This window comes from Triturus cristatus, chromosome 8, assembly GCF_964204655.1.
Source record: "Triturus cristatus chromosome 8, aTriCri1.1, whole genome shotgun sequence".
Lineage (NCBI taxonomy): Eukaryota > Metazoa > Chordata > Amphibia > Caudata > Salamandridae > Triturus > Triturus cristatus.
This window is the reverse complement of record NC_140591.1, coordinates 994,598,359-994,619,909: the sequence shown is the minus strand read 5'-3', so window position 1 is coordinate 994,619,909 and position 21,551 is coordinate 994,598,359. Positions and strand designations below refer to the sequence as shown.

Below are 21,551 nucleotides of genomic sequence, written 5' to 3'. Positions count from 1 at the left end.
GATCAAAACAGGAAACGTCATTGCTGCCAGTACGCACATCTTCTCAATGTGTAACAGAGTAGCCCACTTAATTTGCATACCTCGTTTAACCTTGCATTACTTTTGAGTGCACAGTTTTATTTAATGTTGATTTAGATAGTGTATCTACCAGATAAAGCGTTACCAAAGGTCAGTAAATTCTTCTTAGATGTCAAAGCCGGAGGACAGGGGCATGGCTAATCTAGTGACAAAGATGGCCGCACGGCATTGAAGCTTCGGTTTCAAGTGCCACTAATTGTCGCTGTTTGGCAGGCATCCGTTCCCATTTAAATGCTGCCGACATGTATTTAGGTACTGGGGGCCCTGCCCCGGCTATAGCCACCTTCCGAACCTCCCTCCTGCACTGGGTGGCATTCCGCATGCGACCGACGGCCATGGCCCTCGGAGGCCCTGCAGTGACAGGGACCGTGGGCGAGCCTGAGGGCGGGCTGCTGTGTATGAAGGCCGCTCCTGCTAATGCCCGTCGGAGTGCAGCAACAATGAAACTGCAGCCTCACGATGATCACTGGGACTCTGGAGATGGAGCCGGATTGCTCTACTGAGCCCTGCCGCGCATGCCACAATGAGAGGCCCTGGTGCTGAATGTGATTACTTCTTGGGCACCGCTGCTCTGGTTTCTGGCAGCCTGAGGCTTCTCCTATATAACTGTGCCCCCTGTGGACATCGGTGAGTGGGGAGCACAAGGGCGATTATTTTCCCCTACCTTGTTGGCGCTAGCTGTCCCTGCTGTGGGGATCACTTGATCACCTGCCGCTTAACTGTTCAACCTACTAGGCCTCCTGGGCGGCTTCAACGTTGCTGCTTCCGGTAGACTCAATCGACGCCACTGCTACAAACCTACCTGTCACACTCTGCATCTGTGTCAGCTCCCCCTACAGCCTCACTGCCTACTTCTGCCAAGACCCCATGGGGGCCTGCATTGCCAGTCACATTCCCACTGCACTGGCCAGGGGGTGAGTGTGTTAATTCCCCCCCTCCCGCTGATACAGCTGTACTTCTGCTGGAGCTGTGCCCCAGAAACTTAAGATGGGGCGTGGGGATCCCAAGCTGAAGATTTCCTTTGATCCTGCTATGATACAGCAGCATGACCATTCCCTCTCTGACAACAAGGAGGCCCGGCATAGCGATGCTGCCACTTCATCATTGGATGGAGCCTCTGCCATTATGGCTGAACTCTGCACTGGTTTCAAATCCACAGACGTCGTTTTTGACAATTTAAACAACCGCCTATACCAAATGGACGAGCGCCTTGACCGCCACAGGACATGGCTTGATGGGGCGGAACGCAGGATTTCCACTTCTGATGTTTGGAAGTGCCGCGGCAAGTTAGAGTGCATGCTTAAATCTGCAGTGCCCAAGAACGACGACTTGGAGGCTCGTTTGCGATGCAATAACCTGCAGATTATGGGTATTGTCTAATCCACCAACTTTGGATGCCCAGATGCACTGAGCTTTTCAGCAGGCAGGCCTTCACTGATAGCTTAGTAGTTGAGCGAGCGCACAAGAAACCAGGCCCACATCCCTTTACAGGTGCACTGCCTTGCCTGATCATAGCTTGCTTCCTCCATTTCAGGGACACAGAGACATGGTGTTGTGCCGTGCTCATGAACGTGGCCCCCTCCAATATCAGAGCTCATCTCTATCACTGTTCCCGAACTTTACTCAGGTGGTCCAGGAAGTGCAACGCACATTCCCAGACATCAAGAATACCCTCAAGAAGCAAGGCCTTGAATACAGCATGATGTATCCAGCGCACCTTCGCGTAGAGGTGAATGGATGGCAACTCATCTTCAGTGCTCCTGTGGATGTGGCTCAGTTCTGCAAACACACAAGGTTGGAGCAGATCTCCTCTCCGCCCACCATCTGATCGCTCATCCAATGCGTCCTCCTCGTTGAGCCAGCATGACCCACCTGCGTGATCGATTCACTCCTCACACTCATGCCCCGACGTTGTCCTACCGCTGTACTTGGCCCGAGGCCTCTCCTGCCTGGGAACTTCTTTAACTGACAATATCTATTGGGACTTGGATGACCGTCCTGAACAGTTCCAACCCAGACACATGCTCAATGTTCCATGGGTGCTGCTCTCGAGAGCATTGCCACCCTTCTGAGGTGTAAACCATAATGTTTGGTTCGAGGCATGTGGGCTGCTGAATTCATATCTGTGCATAGATCGCCGCCTAGTGTTGGGTCCGGATGTTTGCACGTTGTTGTCCTGGAAGAGTCTTCGAAGTATCCTGGGATAGGTGACTCCTCCCCTGGACTACAGTGCGCATGGGCATCCTCTCCATCCTCAGATTGTTTTTTTCCACCATTGGGTTCGGATGTGCTTATCTTGACTCAAGTTAGGAAAAACTTTTTACAGGCCAAAAGGCCTTTAGTTCGCGTCGGTACTGTTCCCGATCGGTATCGATAGTTATTTGTTAGTTTACTAACTTCCAGAAACCAACTTTTTCGCATCATACCCGACCATCGACCCGACATCGACGATGGAATCGAGGACGCCCTTCAAGCGGTGCCCTGTATGCAATGCGAAATATCCCCATGTCGACGTCCACCCGGTGTGCAACAAATGCCTTTCACCGGATCACGACGAGTCCACATGTATGGCCTGTGCCCGATTCCGATCCAAGAAGACTCTCCGGAATCGTCGAGCAGCGAGGCTCGAAGCGCAGCAAGCGGCACCGGCCCCAACTGACATCTTCAACGCCGAGGACGAAGATGTGCAAGACGTGGAGAACCTACCCTCCAGCCCCGCTTCCGAACACGACTCCGGATCGGAAGACGTCGAAGAACAACTCTTCCACAGAGACGAAGCCGACACCGAGGTAGGAGACTACAATGAGGCCTTAGGGGCCGAAGAGAGTAGCTCCGGTGACGAGCAAGGCCTACCCGAACAGACTTTGGATATCCCAGTGCGTCAGTCTGTGGCTCCGTTCGAGGGACCGCCTTCGGGCCTTACCCAAGACCTATCCCGCATCCATTCGGCCCCGCCCTCTGGCCCGGCCTCGGACATTAAGCGGCAGCCTATACTACCCTAAACGGCTGGTTTCCCTTCATCGAAACCGAAAGCCGTCTCGGTTCAGCAGAAACCGACACTGAAAGTCACACTGGTCGGATCGAAGCCCACCACGCCTTCGACGCCAGCCAAACCCGTCGGCACCGACCGCACCAAACGGGACTTCGGTGCCGAGCTTGCAGCAGCCGACGTCAGCGCCAAGCCGCCTCGGCTCCCGGCACCGAAACAATCGGCTCCGACCACAAAGGTCAAAATGGCTGCTGGATCTCACACCACTTCCAAAACAGCACCAAAGGCACAATCATCGACGCCGTCGACAGCTACTACCTCTCCTCGACTCGATGACCCCGTGGCACCGAAGACGTCCACGCCTGCCTCAACGGAACCGGTCGGCGCCATAGAACCGTCGGCGTTCCAGGTGCGGCAAGTTTCAGCATCCTTGCAACGCATCAAAGATAAGGCGGCCCTCCAGGACACATCAAGCTCCGAGCCGAAAAAGGCTCAAAAAGCTTCTCCGGCACCGGCCAACATCACTTTTGGCCTGCCACCATCCACGGCGCCAAAACTGTTCGAAATCAGAACACGTGTCACCCACACCAGGATCACACCTGAAGAACACTCTCCTACGGAGACGTCGCCTTCACACATCATCGATGCCGCAACAGGCAGAATGATGCTTCACAAGAGGAGGATAACTTCTGAGCCAGCTTTGGACTCCTACCGGATCCCACTAAAGAAAAAGCTGCCAGTGGATTCGGAACCACTTCTTTACGAGCCTCTCCATGCCTCTTACCAAGATCCACAGTCCTTCTCTCCGACACACTCCGACACAGACGTTTTGGAGGACTACATGGGTGACCACGTCCCCTACCCCAGAGAGATGGACCCTCAAGGCCAACAGGACCCTGACCAAGCTTGGGATGACCCTGTAGACTCGGGTGCACCTATGGATACACAGGACCCGCAACTCTATGGAGCAATAACGTCTCCCACAGAGGACACTGCCGCATTCAACGCCCTCATTGAACGTGCTGCGGACAATCATGGTGTTCAACTCCACTCTGACACCATTCAGGACGATTTTCTCATGGACACTTTCGCATCCTCAGAAAAACATGTTAAAACTCTACCCATGTTGAAAGGTGTCCTCAAACCAGCAAAGGACATTTTCAAAGAACCCACCAGGGCCAGAGTAATAAACCCCAGAATCGACAAAAAATATAGGTCAGCGCCTGGGGATCCTACCTATATTAGAGTACAGTTGCCTCTAGATTCCATAGTAGTCGCGAATGCTCGTAAACGGGCGCACTCGCAGACGACTGGGGATGCCCCTCCCCCGGACAAAGAGTCCAAGGTGTTAGAGACCTCCGGCAAACGGGTTGCGGCCCAAGCAGCTAACATATGGCGTATTGCCAATACTCAAGCGCTCCTGGCTCGCTACGACCGAGCGCATTATGACACACTAGAAACATTACTGCAACATCTCCCTGACCAATACAAAGAGGGAGCAGAGATCCTCATCAGAGAGGGACAACTCCTCACAAACGCATCCATCAAGTGTGCACTGGATGCCGCAGATACAGCTGCCAGAGCCATAAACACTAGCGTCATGTTACGACGACACGCCTGGTTACGAATCTCCGGATTCAAACCTGAGGTGCAAAATAACATCCTCAACCAGCCGGTCAACCCAGACTACTTATTCGGGCCAGAGGTTGACACCACACTAGAAAAAATAAAAAAGGACACAGACACTGCAAAGTCCATGGGGGCTCTCCAAACGCAGACCTTTCGGAGTGGCTCCTTTCGTCGCCCCGGTTATAGAGGAGCAGGTAGAGGACAGGGGTCACAGCAAACCTACAACAAGGGCAATGCCCAAAGTACCTACGATAAAAACACCAGGGGTGGATATCGTGGTTCAAGCACAAAGGGCAGAGGACGCGGATACGGCAATACCAGATCCTCTCCCAAGAACAAACAGTGACGCCCTCTCCCTTCCTCCCGACCACACAACACCTGTCGGGGGAAGGTTGCAAAAGTTCCTGGACACGTGGAACTCCATCACCACGGACAGGTGGGTCAAAGATATTATCAAACACGGTTACTGCCTAGAATTAACCTCTACTCCACCCACAATACCCCCAAAACACCGTCCTATGTCCTCAGAGCACTTAGCGCTATTACAGCAGGAAGTGCTAAGCATGATGCAAAAAGGCGCAATAGAGGTCGTACCCGTCCACGAGCAAGGTACAGGGGTGTACTCCCTGTACTTTTTAATACCAAAAAAGGACGGGTCACTCAGACCTATACTAGACCTGAGACCCCTCAACCGCTATATTCTTTCGGAGCATTTCCACATGCTCACCCTGCAACAAGTCCTCCCACTGCTCAAACAGGGAGACTTCCTGGCCACACTAGACCTCAAAGATGCGTATTTCCACATACCCATTCACCCATCACACAGGAAATATCTCAGATTCACTATTCAAGGGCAGCACTACCAATTCAAGGTTCTTCCCTTCGGCGTCGCAACAGCACCCAGAGTTTTCACAAAGTGCCTAGCTACTGTGGCGGCACATCTACGGAGGCAGCACATACACGTCTACCCTTACCTGGACGACTGGCTTGTTCAAGCAAAGTCAGCCCAGCAATGTGCCAGCCACATGTCCCGCACCATTCACCTCCTTCACAGTCTGGGGTTCTCACTAAATTACCCAAAATCACATCTCCATTCCGCACACGTACAACAGTACCTAGGTGCGACCATAGACACTCTGGCGGCCACAGCTCAGCCAAATTTAGTGAGAATCAACAGCATGCAAATGCTGATTTCCAAGTTCAAACCACAACACTCCCTTCCCGCGCGAGTGTTCATGCAGTTGATAGGCATGATGGCCTCCTGCATTTTCATAGTCCCACACGCGAGACTACATATGCGCCTGCTTCAGGAGTGCTTAGCACGTCAATGGAACCAGGCTCACGGACAACTAAAAGACCTAGTGTTGGTGAGCGGTCGGGCATACAATTCTCTGCATTGGTGGAATCCACAAAACCTTTGCAAGGGCCGACCGTTCCAAGAGCCTGTTCCACAGATAATACTGACAGCGGACGCGTCTCTCCAGGGATGGGGAGCTCATGTACTCAACTACACAGTGCAGGGACTATGGACAACACAACAAAAGAAGATGCACATCAACCTTCTAGAACTGATGGCAATCTTCCTGGCTATGAAAGCATTCAAAGTACACTTGTGCAACAAAGTCGTGTTGATCCGGACGGACAACATGACCGCCATGTACTACATACAGAAGCAGGGAGGAACACACTCTCCACAGTTGTCTCATCTGGCTCAGAGCATGTGGAAGTGGGCCATTCAGAGGAACATGTTCCTCATGGCGGAACACCTCCCCGGCAAGGACAACCAGATGGCGGATCTGCTCAGCAGACACAGCCACCAGATGCACGAGTGGGAGTTACACCCATCAGTACTCCAACCGTACTTCCAGCAATGGGGTCATCCAGAGATAGACCTATTCGCCACAAGCGAAAACGCAAAATGCCAAAGCTTTGCCGCCAGGTTCCCACATCCACAGTCGCAGGGCAATGCGATATGGATGAACTGGTCCGGCAGATTTGCGTACGCTTTTCCCCCAGCACCGTTGATACCGCTGGTGGCTCGCAAACTCAGACAACACTCACTGACCACTCGTCCTGGTTGCTCCAACGTGGGCACGCCAGCCATGGTACACCACTGTTCTCGAACTTTCCGTGGTGCCGCATCAAAGGCTGCGGATCAAACCCGCGCATTTGACGCAGAACCATGGAGAGATTCAGCACCCAGATCCGCAACAGCTGAACCTGGCAATCTGGCTCCTGAAGTCCTAGAGTTTGGCTACCTAAACCTGCCGCCTGACTGTATGGACATCATTAAGGAAGCTAGAAGACCCACTACCAGAGCTTGCTATGCAGCCAAATGGAAAAGATTTGTCATCTATTGCAATAATAATGACATTAACCCGCTAGACGCATCCATCCAAAACATAATTTGTTACCTCTTACACCTATACCGATGCAATCTGGCGTACACCTCGATACGTGTCCATTTGACCGCAATATCAGCCTATCTCCAGAACAGGCAGCACCTCTCTTTATTCAGAGTGCCTGCCATCAAAGCATTCTTGGAAGGACTCAAACGAGTAATTCCTCCAAGCCACCCACCGGCTCCGATGTGGAACCTCAACTTGGTCCTCACACGCCTGATGGGTCCACCCTTTGAACCTCTACACTCATGCGAGATTCAATTCCTTACCTGGAAAGTAGCTTTCCTAGTAGCGATCACTTCTTTAAGAAGAGTTAGTGAACTCCAGGCACTAACCGTTCAAGAGCCATTTATACAGGTTCACGCCAACAGGGTCGTACTACGTACCAACCCCAAATTCATGCCCAAGGTGATATCGCAGTTCCACATGAATCAAACTATTGAACTGCCCGTTTTCTTTCAAAACCCACAAACTGTCGCAGAAAGAGCACTCCATACACTAGATGTGAAGAGAGCCCTCATGTACTATATCGACAGGACTAAGATCTTTAGGAAGACTAAACAACTTTTCGTTGCCTTTGCCCCACACCACAAAGGTAACGCTATCTCCAAAGCAGGTATAGCCAGATGGATCGTTAAATGTATTCAAATTTGCTATCAAAAGGCTAAACGCACATTAACGATTCCCCCACGAGCCCACTCAACACGCAAGTTAGGGGCCTCCATGGCTTTCCTGGGAAACATCCCTTTGCATGATATATGTAGAGCAGCCACCTGGTCCACTACACACACATTTACCAAACACTATTGTGTAGATGTGCAATCAAAACAGCAGGCAGCTGTAGGACAGGCTGTTCTCAAAACTCTTTTTCAGACCGCTGCAGCTGGCACTGGTAGCCGCCGCTAATAGGAGGTACTGCTATGTATTCTATGCACAGATATGAATTCAGCAGCCCACATGCCTCGAACTGAATATGCTACTTACCAGTATGCATCTGTTCTTGGCATGTAGGGCTGCTGACATTCATATCGCCCTCCCTCCTCCCCGGCGCCTGTAGCAGCTGCAGCTCTCAGAATTACTGTAAGCATGGTCATCACTTTCTGTATCTACTCCATCACTGCCACAATGGCGAAAAACAATCTGAGGATGGAGAGGATGCCCATGCGCACTGTAGTCCAGGGGAGGAGTCACCTATCCCAGGATACTTCGAAGACTCTTCCAGGACAACAACGTGCAAACATCCGGACCCAACACTAGGCGGCGATCCATGCACAGATATGAATGTCAGCAGCCCTACATGCCAAGAACAGATGCATACTGGTAAGTAGCATATTCAATATTTTTTGTTCTCTTTGGGTTTATTCAGGATTCCCCAGATGTTGCTCTTTCTGGTGTGGGTGGGGGCTAGGGTTGTTTTTGATTTATTATGTTTTATTTATTTGTTTCACTACACTTGTATTCTTTGGCACTTTTGCAGCACTGCGTTCCACACATCATTCATTTCTTAATACACATCTGAGAGGCACCTATAGGAGAGAATAGTAAGTAACATCCAAATGCTATTCGCAAAAAGATGAATCGAGAGGTGTTTTCCTTGATTTGATTTTTTTCTTTAATCCATTTTCGTAATGTAGACATAAAACCCCCGCAAACCAACGCGTTTTGCCGTTATATGGGGTTTAGGGCTGCGATATACACAAACATAATTAGCATTATGGATTTGATTACAGCATACTGTCCTACTACTTAATTTACATAAATTACTTCATTGTGAGATAGGATTTACAAAATATATACACACAAAAAAGGGGAAATTTATACATGTTATAAGTTTCTTATTATTCATATGTAAATGTATCCATTTTTATTAATCTTTCTATTTTTCAATTTTATATAATAAACATAACATTTATAGACCCATAATTATTCTATATACATTGTTTCTTCAAAAAAACAGACACAAAAAGTGGGAGAATATGTACAAAGGCTCAAGCAAAAGTAAGTAACATTATAAAGCCACAATTCTACAATTCAAACAAAGCACATTATCAACATGAGCGGAGTATGCGTAGGTAATAAAGATATTGCTTTGTATGAGCAAAGAATCAAGTCACTGTAATTTCCTGTCTAGATCACTGCTACGTTCTCTAATTTACTAGCATCCCATTTTTCATGTACGTTGGTAAGTTCAATTCACTTACCATCTAGACAGAAATGCAGAAAGCTTTCTCAAGTACTCCCAAGGAGAGATGTCCATTGTGGGGGCTTTAGTTCCATTCAATCAATTCTGTGAAGACACAGAAAAGTACTACCGATAAGGAATCAATATTCACTATTTCCTGTTTCAGAATATGTGTAGGGTACATAGGCAGAAGGACCTTATTTACAGGATTAATTCATATTCTTTATCAGTAACGAAAGTATTCATGACAGCACAAGATAATTGGGTAATGTTAGTGCAATGTATGTGGTTGCACTCGGAATACTCATTGATTCCTCCGTTCCTCCATTTCAACTGAATGATTATCACTAGCTAGCTTCAAAAGAAAACACCTTTGTCTTCTTCGTCTCAGAAAATGGATACAGTTGCAATATACTGCAACAAGTCTTCATACCTTTACGGTGTGTAGTAACTGTGCACAATTCCTATTAAGTTTTGTTGTTTGTGCTGTCGACGTACGCTGTATGAAATATTGAAGGAAAGGAAGACACAGGAGTGATGTGAAATGTAGAAGTAAAACGAATTAGAAGAGCGGGCAGACGAAGAAGACAGGAGAGGAGAAGAAACGTGATCAATTCCTCCTTCAGTATCAATCTATTTTGGAAAATCGAACAATATCATCTCTGTTAACTCCTCGTAAGGTTGTTGACGGAGTTGCGGGACTTGGTGGAACGCTCAGTAGTCTAGATGAGAAAATATGCCAGAGCTCGCCAATACGGCCTGGGAGAGAGACCGTGTCTCACACCGGTGCAGGTATTGCGGCCGAACTACCATAATACTTGTGTGACGGTTCATCGCATGAATGATGGTACGACCACTACAGACAATGTGGCCATCACCTAGACGTTCCTAACCGACTTATCAAGAATTGTACATGACCTGTGCGACTGGGGACGAGTCGTCAATAACTGATTACCTAGCTGAGGTGGCCATGGTGTGACTGTCGATAGGACTACAACAGTTTCTAGTGGCGCCCATCACGTGTGAAGAAATAGTGCAGGCTATTGATTCCCTGAGTGGCTCTAAAGCCCATGGTCTAGACGGGCTCACCAGTCACTTTAACAAAGCTTATAAACAGGTATTGTCTCCTCACCTCCTAGAGGTTTACGCAGAGTCTCTTAAAGTGGGTATTTTACCTCCCACCCTTTGGGAAGCCGTCATCACCTTACTGTTAAAACCTGGTAAGCTGGCACATCTCTGCACTTCCTATTGACCACTGTCCCTCTTAAACCACGATAATGAAAGACTGACTACAATTATAGCCATGGGTCTCTCCCTTCTGATGGAGTAAATAATCTCTCATATACAGACTGGCTTCATCTCACATCGCTCCAGAGCTTTCAATCTCCGCTCTATTTTTGCTGTTTTGAATCAGATTTCCCTAACTGCCCCAGCAGCCGTTATACTCCTGGACGCCGAGAAGGCATTTAATTTGCTGGAGTAGCCGTTTCTTCGGGCGCCATTGACTAAGTTGGAGTTCCCAATGGCTTCCACGACCTCATCATGCTACTCTTTGCCGGCCCTGTGGCATGGTTGTGAGTCAATGGCAAACTCTCAGTTGCCTTTCCGGTGACCAGGGGCACATGCTCCCCCCCCTCTACCCCTTGCTCTTTGTGATTGCCCTGGACCCGCTGCTCAGACACCTGCAGGAGCGGCACATGCATAGAGGACTCTGGTTTTGACATGGTCCATTTTTAGCGTCCATGTATGCGGGCGACATTCTGCTGTTTGTTTGGGACCCAAGGTGATACCCTTTGAACCTCTCTTCAGACTCTCTATAAATTGTGCTAAGTTGGACCTTGTTCCATTTACTGTGGCTACTGTTCCTCGTTGACCTGGATTACCCCCAGCGGGGGTGCGGGGATTTCCCAAAATATTTGGGTATCGTCCTGCACAGGCAAAAAGCTGAAGTCGTACCCCAAAACTATGGCTTAGCCATCAACAAGCTCACCCCGCAGATGGAGCGATGGAGTAAGTTACCGTTGTGCATCATAGGGAGTATCTCTATAATAAAAATGGTGGTCCTGCTGCGCTTCGCTGCCTTTTCCTAAATATAGCTATCGCCTGACCAACAGTTTCTTTGCCACCCTTCTCAGCCTCCTGATAAGCCTTGTTTGGGTGGGCCATTGCCCCCGAATCCAATGGGAGACATTGACCCTTCCGTACGATCGAGGCAGCTTTGATGTCCCAAACTTCCATTTATACTACCTAGTGGTGCAATCTCACTTTGATTATTCTTGGTACCATCCAGATTTCAGACTCCCCTTATTTAAGGCCGGAGCGAGACCAGGCTCAGGACCTTCTCCTATCCTCTCTACTGCCCTTGGGACTCAAGCTTGACCGTACTGACATTCAGACCCTCCCCACTCCATGCTGGGCTTGGTCCCGGCTCCGACGCTACCCAGGTGGCGCACTACTATAGTCTCATCACCTACCCCTCCCCAGCAATCCATGGCTAACCTAGCGGGCCAAAAGTGCCCGCTAGGTTAGATCCCCGTAGATGACATCAATGTCCCATGTGCACAACAGACCAGGCCAACTATGTACACTAAACTTGGAATTGTACTGTTATATAACCATTCTGGAGAGCTGTTTTTCCTTTGAAATCCACCATGATTGATCACACAGTTGACCCAGACCTGCAGATGGAACTCTTGGGATATGTTTACACCAGCAGATAGCTTTACACTGGGGCAGTAGAAGGGTCTCCACTACCAATGCCTGCCTAAAAAATTACATTCTGTGACACCACCAGCGACCTTCATGCCTCCCTGCAGCCCTTAACTTTCAGACCGAAGGACATCTGGCAGCCTCTCCGGGACTACCTATTCATATTGCTGCCTGATGCCGCCGCCGATTGTTGAACCTGTTAGCCCATTACATTGCTTATTATGTCGACCATGGTCTGTTAATATATATGAGTGTGTGGAACACTTTATGCCTCGATGTGTTCAGCCTCAGAATTCCTCTGTTCCCCTTCTGACCTCCGCTTGATTGTTGTATTTGCTAATATCTCTCATTCTGATACGCTTATTTCTGATACTGTGGACGCACATGTACATCTATGATTTGTGCAGTTGAAAAAACCCTTAGGACACCACGATTTGTGATCTATTGCTTTCTACTACATCTGTATTCATAACACTTGAAGGCAAAGAACAATTGCTCTCAATCTCATCATGTACCTAATTTCATAAGTGTCACATTCTGGAATTTGTTAATAGTGTGTGGCACTTTATTTTATTACTGAAATATTATGCATTGTCCAGTACTTATTTTAAAAATTGTTCAGACCTCATTTCATTCTGTTTTTAAGTAAAAATAATTTAAAATATGTTCTTTCTTAACCACCTGCATATTCTGTGCAACTGCCTTTGGATGGTATAGGTCGAAGACTGATGACATTCTGTTGCCAGTGTTAAAACAACTTAATGCACAACAGGTAATCACTGAATCCAGCTAATTCAAGTATGTTGCTTGATTTGTTTTAGTCAATTAAGCTACATTAAGGCAACTGAAGTGTTGCTTGCTCAGCCAATCACCATTGTTTGTTTACATCCATACTGACAGCATATTGTTTTAGGCTTGTTTACTGCAGTTGTAACACTACACCAAAATATAGTTCTAATTTGAATACCTCCTGTGTCTTCAATTTCATAACCGCTGCCTTTCAAAGCAGTACAATCTACCCATGGAAGGGTTTTCAAGCCAACTAAATATTTCTCAAAGAAAGAAAAGGAAACTCCGCCTCCAAACTAATCAAAATATTTGTCTATGCATGAGGTGTATTTTCAACTCCCTGGTGCAAGTAATTCTGCCAGAACAACTGCAAAAACACCATTAGGAACATAAATATTGCACTCATCAAAGACCTTGGATGTTTAAGGGTATCTTTGTTATTGAAAAAGGAATTGAATGAATTGGGCTACAGTTCATTGTATTATCTGTTGCTAACCTTTTACACTCCCCCATTGGTTCTTAATCAGATTCTAAGCTTCCTGCACTTGGACTGTTGACCTTGACTACATATTTAACTTCAGATACACAAATAAAAGTTATTTATTCTGGGGTATGAATCAGCTTGCATGCTGGATCCCACACAACTTTGCAGAGGCCATTTTGTCATTTTTGTACTTTAAATTTAGAGGTCTATTTTGAAAGTATATTTTCCACACTGCTACTGGTGGAATGTATTGGATAATTAGCTGTTCACTTGAGCAATTGAATTATTGATCTTAATTTTAGATCAAAATTGTCTGCTTCAGTATTAAAAATTAACGCATCATCAAAACCTCCATTCAAGAGGAACTTTTATTATAAACCCCTAATTTATTACATTAAACCAATCCAGAACAAACCTACTCCTAACCAAGGCAACTACAGACTATTTGCCAAAGGACCCTTAGTCGGAAATCCTATGGAAAGTGAAGTATTTATTTAAGGTATACATATATATAGAGCACATGAAATCTTCACTGGCAAAAGGCCCCCATCACTTCCATCTGGGACATAATCTTTTAATGTCATGTAGAATGACCTTAGCAAACTAGTAGATTGGAATGTGGCTGCTACCTTCCTCTCAATTGCCTCTGGCACAGACAATACTTCATTACATTTAAGATTTGGCCTTTAACTGAATCTCCGTATTCTCCCCAAACTGCATGCTTACCATCTTGACCCCAATATTCTCTTCATCCGCCCAACTTAAGTGCACGACAAGGCTCCGTTATTGCTCCAAATCTGTTCAGCATTTACCTCTGTATTCACCCATGCATCTTGAGTCCTCTTGCTTAAACTTCTGCAGTAATAGAGATTATTAACTATTCCAGGTGAAACTAGACCCACATTCTTACAAAGGTTCTACCATGCCATCTTCCATAACTGGCTGAGTAGAAATTAATAAAAATTAAATGCAGACATTACCAAGATAATGTCATGGGCATCACTGGGGATAATGATCCCAGACTGATTATTTTCACAGGTGGGTAGCCAACACAAGTTATTAAAATTCTTAAAGGCAGCAGCACCCACTGATGAAAACCAGTGAAGCACATTGGGCTCTGACGTAAGCTGTAGGCCCAAAACCAACACAGTTATGAGACCCTCCTTCCATCTTTTGGGAGTACTGAAGAGATTATTCACTTTCCTGACCATCCTTTATTGGGTGCAAGCAACGATTGCCGTGGGCCCTTAATGTATTCATTGTGCCTATGCCCGCAACCACGGTGCCACTGAATATCTGCTTTAAACTAGCAGAAACAAAACATTGTGAAAAGATTTGTGTCTTCAGGCATGGGATTACATCAACCAGTATCTTTGAGCCCTGTAGAGGTTATCCATAGCTAGGTGCATGTCCTGACAGTCCATGTGCTTTGCACAAGCCACAGTACATGAAGATATGTGTTTCTTTCTTCAGAGCATATTGCATGCCTTTCGATCTATGTGCTCCCCAGCATACAGGACCACTGTAAACAAATCAGTAATAAGAAATGTCTTCTCCCATAAACCTGTACCATCCAGCATCACAAGCCCTTGTTTGACCAAATCCGATGCCTGGCTAATCAACTAAAAGATTACCTCAGTTAGGACCTGGTAGAAATGGAGAATTTTAGCGACTCTACATAACTCTTGTAATGCCAAGTTCCCGCTAAAAATACACCAATCACCATATGGCGAAGATTTTTCCCCATTTGAGCAACGTGAATGACAACAAGAACAAGATGAGGCTTCAAGATGACACTGGCAAGTGATATTTGGCATCCCCCTAGTGCAATTTCCGGTCACTGTGAGTACTTCCGGTGAGATTTTACCGACGTGGGCCGTCGCGATCCGATGGCTGCTTCTCGAGTAGCTCTTCTACTCGAGCAGCTTTAAAATCAATTTGAAAATAGTTTTTCAAGTAGGTATTCTACCTGAACAGATGGTTCAAGTAGGGTTTTTCAGCTCAAAACGTAGTTCTGTTCGCTCTGATTTTTTCAGCTTGTAAAGCACTACCAGCACTAAAATCCGATGGCGTGCAGCAAGACGTGCATTTTTCGCCCATTGGCAGAACTCCACGGAATCTCAGGGTTTTTATGTAACTCCCTGTGATTCCACAATGTTTAATTCTGTGTGTTCCACCCAGGCCTAACTTCAATACCCCTCTCTTTCTCTTTGCTCCCTTAGTAACACACTGCGCCATGGGTGCAGCACATCTTTGGCCCTCATAACGGACACCTACACTTAAAGAGCCCTAATTCCCAAAATTGCACGCAAACACTACACACTGCTTCCCCATTGGTATCTTAGGGCTCCCAACAATGTACCTCTCCACACATGCATCTAACCAACGAGCCTGTTGCATTATATCTGCATACAGGTGGGGCAACTAAATTCTTGGTGAACCAGATTGTGGCATTACTGTTCCTCAAGCAAAGACGTCGCTTTATGAAAGTTTTGTTAAATTCAACAACAGTGTAAACCTGTTAACTTCCAAAATGAAACAAAGCACTAAAAAAATGATAATGCCATGCCAGTCTCAAAGCAACTTTACTTCATGATTGATGGGTTCCAGAGACTACTGACCATTATGATCTTTTGCACCTAAGTGGTGGCCACAGCCAGGTAACTCTTGAAACAAAAAAAAACACTGAAATGCAATTTGGGTGGCTGTGGTCTCAGGCACGGCATCCTTAATGCTACAAGGGCATAACCCCAAACTTATTTAGCTCTAGTGTGCTTCCAAATATATCCTTCTGTGTTGGTTCCAGTTGCCTTGTGCTATACACTACTTAGGTTATATAATCGAAATGCCTTCTGGTCAGCGAGAGCTCCACGTGTTCAGCCTCCAGAAGACAGCACCTGTTTCTAAACCTGCTATAGTTGAAGGACTTTTTTCTGTCTTCTCTTTGTTGGTATGCAGGAGCAGCTTGTTTCATCTCACCATGATGTAACTGTAGAGATGTGGTCTTTGGCCTTGGGAAGATCGTATTGCTTCCTATCTGATGGGCACATTCTGTCTAGGAACTGACTGAAGAGGGACCCTGGTGAAGAGAGAGACACAGGTTTTCCCTTCCAAATCTTCATGATCTATTAAAAATGGTGACTGTGGTCTTCACTTTTCTGCCATGTCCCTGAATATAGATCTTATCACTAGTTTTTCTGATGACAATCTGGCCATCTTTTGGTGACATGGAAGATTTCCAGTGGGAACCTGTGAAGGGCAATTGCCTCTGAATTCTCAACTGGCTTGTAGGAAATCTGCCTTTTCTACATGGTCACCCTGGATTTTTCTTATTTGCTGGACACTATTTTTGTCGCTGGTGTTAGAACTCTCTGCACCTTATCCCTGCTAACCAGTAGTAAAGTTCCTATGCCCCTCCTTTAAACATGGTTGAATTGGCATACTCCTATTTGCTATATTTAACATGTGTTTAAGGTGATAGTATATGGTACCAAGTGTAACCAGGGTCTAGAAGGTAAACGTCCACCAGTGGACTGCAGCACCTATTGTGCCATCTACTACAGTGGCAGTGCAAACATGGCTTCTGTCCTACCACTATACCCTGATTATAGCAGTGGCAAAAACTGCAATTCGACCTGTGAAAATATACCCTTTTGAAAGGTCAGAACCTCCCTTTTAAAAACGACTAAGTCGCCCCAATGTAAGCTTTGTAGCCCACAAGGTATAACACATCATATGTAAAAGAAAAACATGTAGAAAATTCATATTACCATGTCCCTACAGTGATGGGGACCAAAAAGCTTTTTTCATTGTGGCAGGCCTAGCTTTCCTATGTAGAACACCAAAGCGCAGATTAAAATACTATTACTGCTAGCTCAGGAAAGGGACCAGCTGGAAAAATAATTAAATCACTTTTTTTAACAGTAATCTGACATCAAATTCAATGGTGAAGTCAGATTTTTAAAGTTACTTTTTTCCTGTCTAAATTGTCAGAAGACAAATTAACGTGGGCCGCTGCCAGCTCTCAGCCAGGTATTTGCCTTAAAAAGATGTGAAAAAGGTGTGAAATGCCTCCCAGAAGCAAACAATAGGCTGACCTGAATGGGCAGAGATGACTCCGCTGAACATGAATATGCAGGATTGGGTCTATGGGCTGTGGGCTTGCTTTTGATAGCACAATGTCATATCCTGATTGGCAGATCTGTTGAGCTACATGTCACTTAGGGCCCAATTGAAAGGCAGAGAACAAGATGCTAAGACAATTCTTGTGCATCAATTGACTGGTTGTTGAAGAACCCTGCTTTTGTCCCACCAGCCTTCCTCCTCTGGATTTGTTGTGGGCCTGCTTCAAACTGAATTTCAATGTTAGATTTGGGAGAACATTAACCTTTCTCAAGATACTGCTGCTTCCCAAGTTGGAAAAAGTCCCTCTATGCACTATAACATAGCGCCTGTGAGCATTAATAAAATTAAAACGTTTTAATTCTGTGGATCCTTTGATTCATTGTTGCTTTTATTCTTATTGTTTTTCTTGAATCCTTTTGAAAACAAAATCATATCTACATCTAAATTGTTAATGCATCCACTATACAGTTTCCAAAAGGACAGATTATTCCACAACAGTTGGTTGAGTGTTCTAATTCAGTATGCCCCAATGCATTTCAGGCTCTGCTGGCCCTTCGTCAGGGAGGATAACTAAGCAAAAATATCTAATTAACCACACAATCAAGCCAAGCATAGAAGACACCACAAGTTGTGAGTAGGCTTATTTCAATGGAATGCCAAGTCCCTCTCAAAAGATCGCTTTCTCAAAAATCATACTTCCCGAAAACCGAAAAGCCGTGCATCACACTGATGCCATCTTTTCCTGAGTAGTGCTATGCAACTACAGTACACCAGTAAAATTAAATTTAATGTGCCCAAAGACATCTGAAGGGACTATATGCAAAATAATTCTACAACAGCGATGTGCGGATACTCCATTGCTCCGTCAAATTGAGCAAGATTGTGCATCTCATAATGAGTTGAACGATTTCTCCTAACAATGTAACTGGTGTATTTGATGCACTTACCCAACGGCGACCATCAAATCTGGTGTGTTCGATGCCATGTTCTTTCGTTCCCATTAGCCTCCTTAAACCAGAATCGCACATGTGACCTTCTGGGAACATCTCCATGTTAAAACTCTTGTCTCCAGGAACTAGAATAGGCCACCTTATTGAAAAGTTAAACTACAGCGTCTTTGTCAATGTTACTTCACTCAGTTCAGTAATGTCCAATTATGTGAATAAGTCATTACACAACATCTATCCTACGAACCCAAACAGCCTTCAAATGCACATTTCATTCTAATAAAAAATATATAATACAACGATTCCGACAACTAAGATTGACAAAGTACACCCCCCACTCAAACCTCTAGCCTCAGAGCCCACGTTTAATATGTATGAAGACCTTCTCATCAAAGGAGGTAAGTCAGGGCATGGGAATGTTTACCCCAGTGTTTCGGGATGGGCCAGGAGACACCTGTATCCACTAGCTAGTGGCAGGCATAAATGTGGTATCTCCAGGCACCCAGTTAAGAACACTTTCTGGACCTGCAGAAGATAAAAAGATCTCTCTCTGACCTTAGAGGAGTCCTGGAGGAATGCACCTGCTCCCTCTTGTTACCAGGGCACAAAAATAGACTCCAAGGTTCATTTGGCTGACCCATGTAACTACAGCTAGACAACAAGCTGGAAAAGGCCTTTACCTGAAAGAAGCCATCTGACCAGTGGGAACTAGACCTGGACCAGACCCTGCTGTTGGCCTAACTACCTGACAGCCTGTGAGTCTCTAAGTGCGAACACAAAATGTTACCGGAGCACTCAATGTGGACACTAAATGTAAGTGATGACTCCATGTCAATAAAGTAGTCCATCAATTTGTTGCTTATCTGGATTTATTATAGCTTTCTCCAAGAAGGTTGAACGCAGGTTAGTTTAGGTACTTTGTGGGTTCACCGTTACAAGGTTTGTGATTATGCTTTGCAGTGGGCAGGTGGCCATCCAGATAATAATCCAATTTCTTCCATGAGCTTATTATTTTATTTATTTCATTAATCAGTTTAGGTATTTATGGTCAATCCTAAAAGTCCTACCTTTTTTCAGTCAGAATAGAAAATAGGATTGATCCTAGCTTTAATTTTTTGCACCAATCAAGAACCCTAAATCTGTCAGGGCTCTAAATGCATCAGTAAGCAAACCCTTAGATTCCATTATACCCACTGATTTAAGATTGATGTTATAAAAACAATCATGTTCCATGAACGGTTTTTCTAACTAGATAACCATATAAAGGTTTATCCAAAGATTAAGGCATTGATATACATGATACTTTATTTTTTGCAGGAGGTTTCACCTTTTTATTGGGACCACAAAATGTCTTCTGACCTCTTTGGAGAATGCTTATTCTTAGGCCAAAATTAGCCTCCACAGTTTGGATCTTCTGATGACCCTCACACTTTTCATTCCTTTAGCAGATTGTGTGTGGGTAGTGCCGCTCCCATGCTAACTTTTATGTTTTTCTTGAAGTGCTGGTGTACTTGTTCTGATATTAATAAAATGTACAGGTCATCACTTGCTTATGACTCAAGGGACTGAAGGACTACAGCAAGAGTTACAGAAGTTAGTAACCTTTACATTACTGATCTCAGTTATGGTCAGGTAATGCCACTTCAGACAATAGCTTTTAGGCTTTATATGTCTTAAATCATGAATCAATTGCCCTACTGTGCTGTCCTGTGTATTTATTTCCTTGTGCGTGTTTCCTTTCTCTGCATTTTCAATTTCCTATCTCCTGTCCCTGATCCCGTTGTCTGTATCTACAGACATCCTTAATTAACTCTGTTCTCTCTGTTGTGGGTCTGAGTGCTAGCAGTTTACTGTTATTCTGGGCCTGTAGTATGGACACTGGCTTTGGGCTCCTTGCTTCTGAAAAAAAGCAGGTTACCTGCATTGCTTTGGATCTCCTAATCAAATGTGTCAATGAAGAGTCTAACATTATTATGTGGGCTTTAGGGAGGGCGACCTGAGAAGTAGAGGCAAGAGGTATAGTGAGGAAAAAAGAATGGAAAAAAATCAAATGCCAACAGTACATGTTGTTCATGGACAGTACAGAGACAAGAAAAGGAGAGGAGCTGGTGTTGAAGGGATGGAAACACTGCCAAAGGATACGAGGTGGGCTGCAATCCGGAGCAAGATGCCTAGAATGAAAGTTTTCACTAGTGGATCTTATCCCTGAGGACAAACAGAACCAAGTGTATGCCATCATCAAAGGATAAGTCAACACATCTGCAGACATTATTGACACAGCTGTGGATCTGTCAAGTGAAGGTTACTGCCAACTAGAAGGGGTGGCAGTACTGTGAAGGCAATACTGATTGCAGTCAACTTCTTGCCAGCAAGAGGTGCAGGCCAAGATACTTGACATGACCTTCAGTGGGCAAATACTCTTTGGAAAGCAAGCTTATGATGCTCTGCAAAGCATCATCCTGGGCACAGATGCCCTTCATTCCTTAAGCACCGTACAATACTGGCAGTCCTCGTGGTCATCCTTCTGAAGGCCCAGACAATCTCACGCATATTGAGGAGCCCGTATTCAAAAAAGACGACCCGGGATGTGGGTGATAGAATTTCTTGTTTTGCCCTCAAGTAGAACAAAATCGCAACCGACCGCTGGGAGCTCCAAAGAGAGGAGTCGAGACACACTGTAGAGTTCCTACAAAATCCTCCATCTCACCCATAAACAAATTAACACCATCTGCACCTTCAAGAACTCCCAACAGGAAAGCCTTTCTTATTCTGTGCAATGGAGTAATCAAAAAACTGCAAAATGTCCAAAGAAATCTCCGCTTCTGTTCAAGATCCTTTCTGGTGAGAAAGAAGATCAGAGGATGGAGACCAGTCCAGCTCTTCAAAAAAACATTTCTTTCAGTTTGCTACCATTTATTGCTGCATGAATAAAAGTTTCACATCTCCTAGGATCTGCACAATGCCTGTTTCCGCATCTCCATTCATGCAAATCACTGACAATATCTGATGCTCTCAGTGGCGGGGCAGCCTCCAAATTCAAAGCACTCCCATCTGGCCTGAAGTCTATTCCTCAGATCTTGTGCAAATGCCTTGCTTCCGTTGGTGCAGCTTTTCTTTGGCCAACAGGTCTTTTTGTATGTTGGTGAAAGCATTCTTCGCTCAGGAAGGTTCAACCTCCATAATGGCCTCCATCAATTTGTTCCAACGGCTGGGTTTG

At 45.7% G+C, this 21,551-nt stretch overlaps 1 protein-coding gene across 2 annotated transcripts in view; it reads left to right on the top strand.

The window, feature by feature from the left end:
- ERCC5 (ERCC excision repair 5, endonuclease) overlaps positions 1–21,551 on the top strand; it is a 162,046-nt gene that overhangs the window by 127,772 nt on the left and 12,723 nt on the right. For both annotated transcript variants that reach the window (XM_085622541.1, XM_085622542.1), the window contains exon 15: positions 12,677–12,761. In XM_085622541.1, the coding sequence (XP_085478667.1) occupies positions 12,677–12,761 (85 nt within the window). The remainder of the gene's footprint in view (positions 1–12,676; positions 12,762–21,551) is intronic.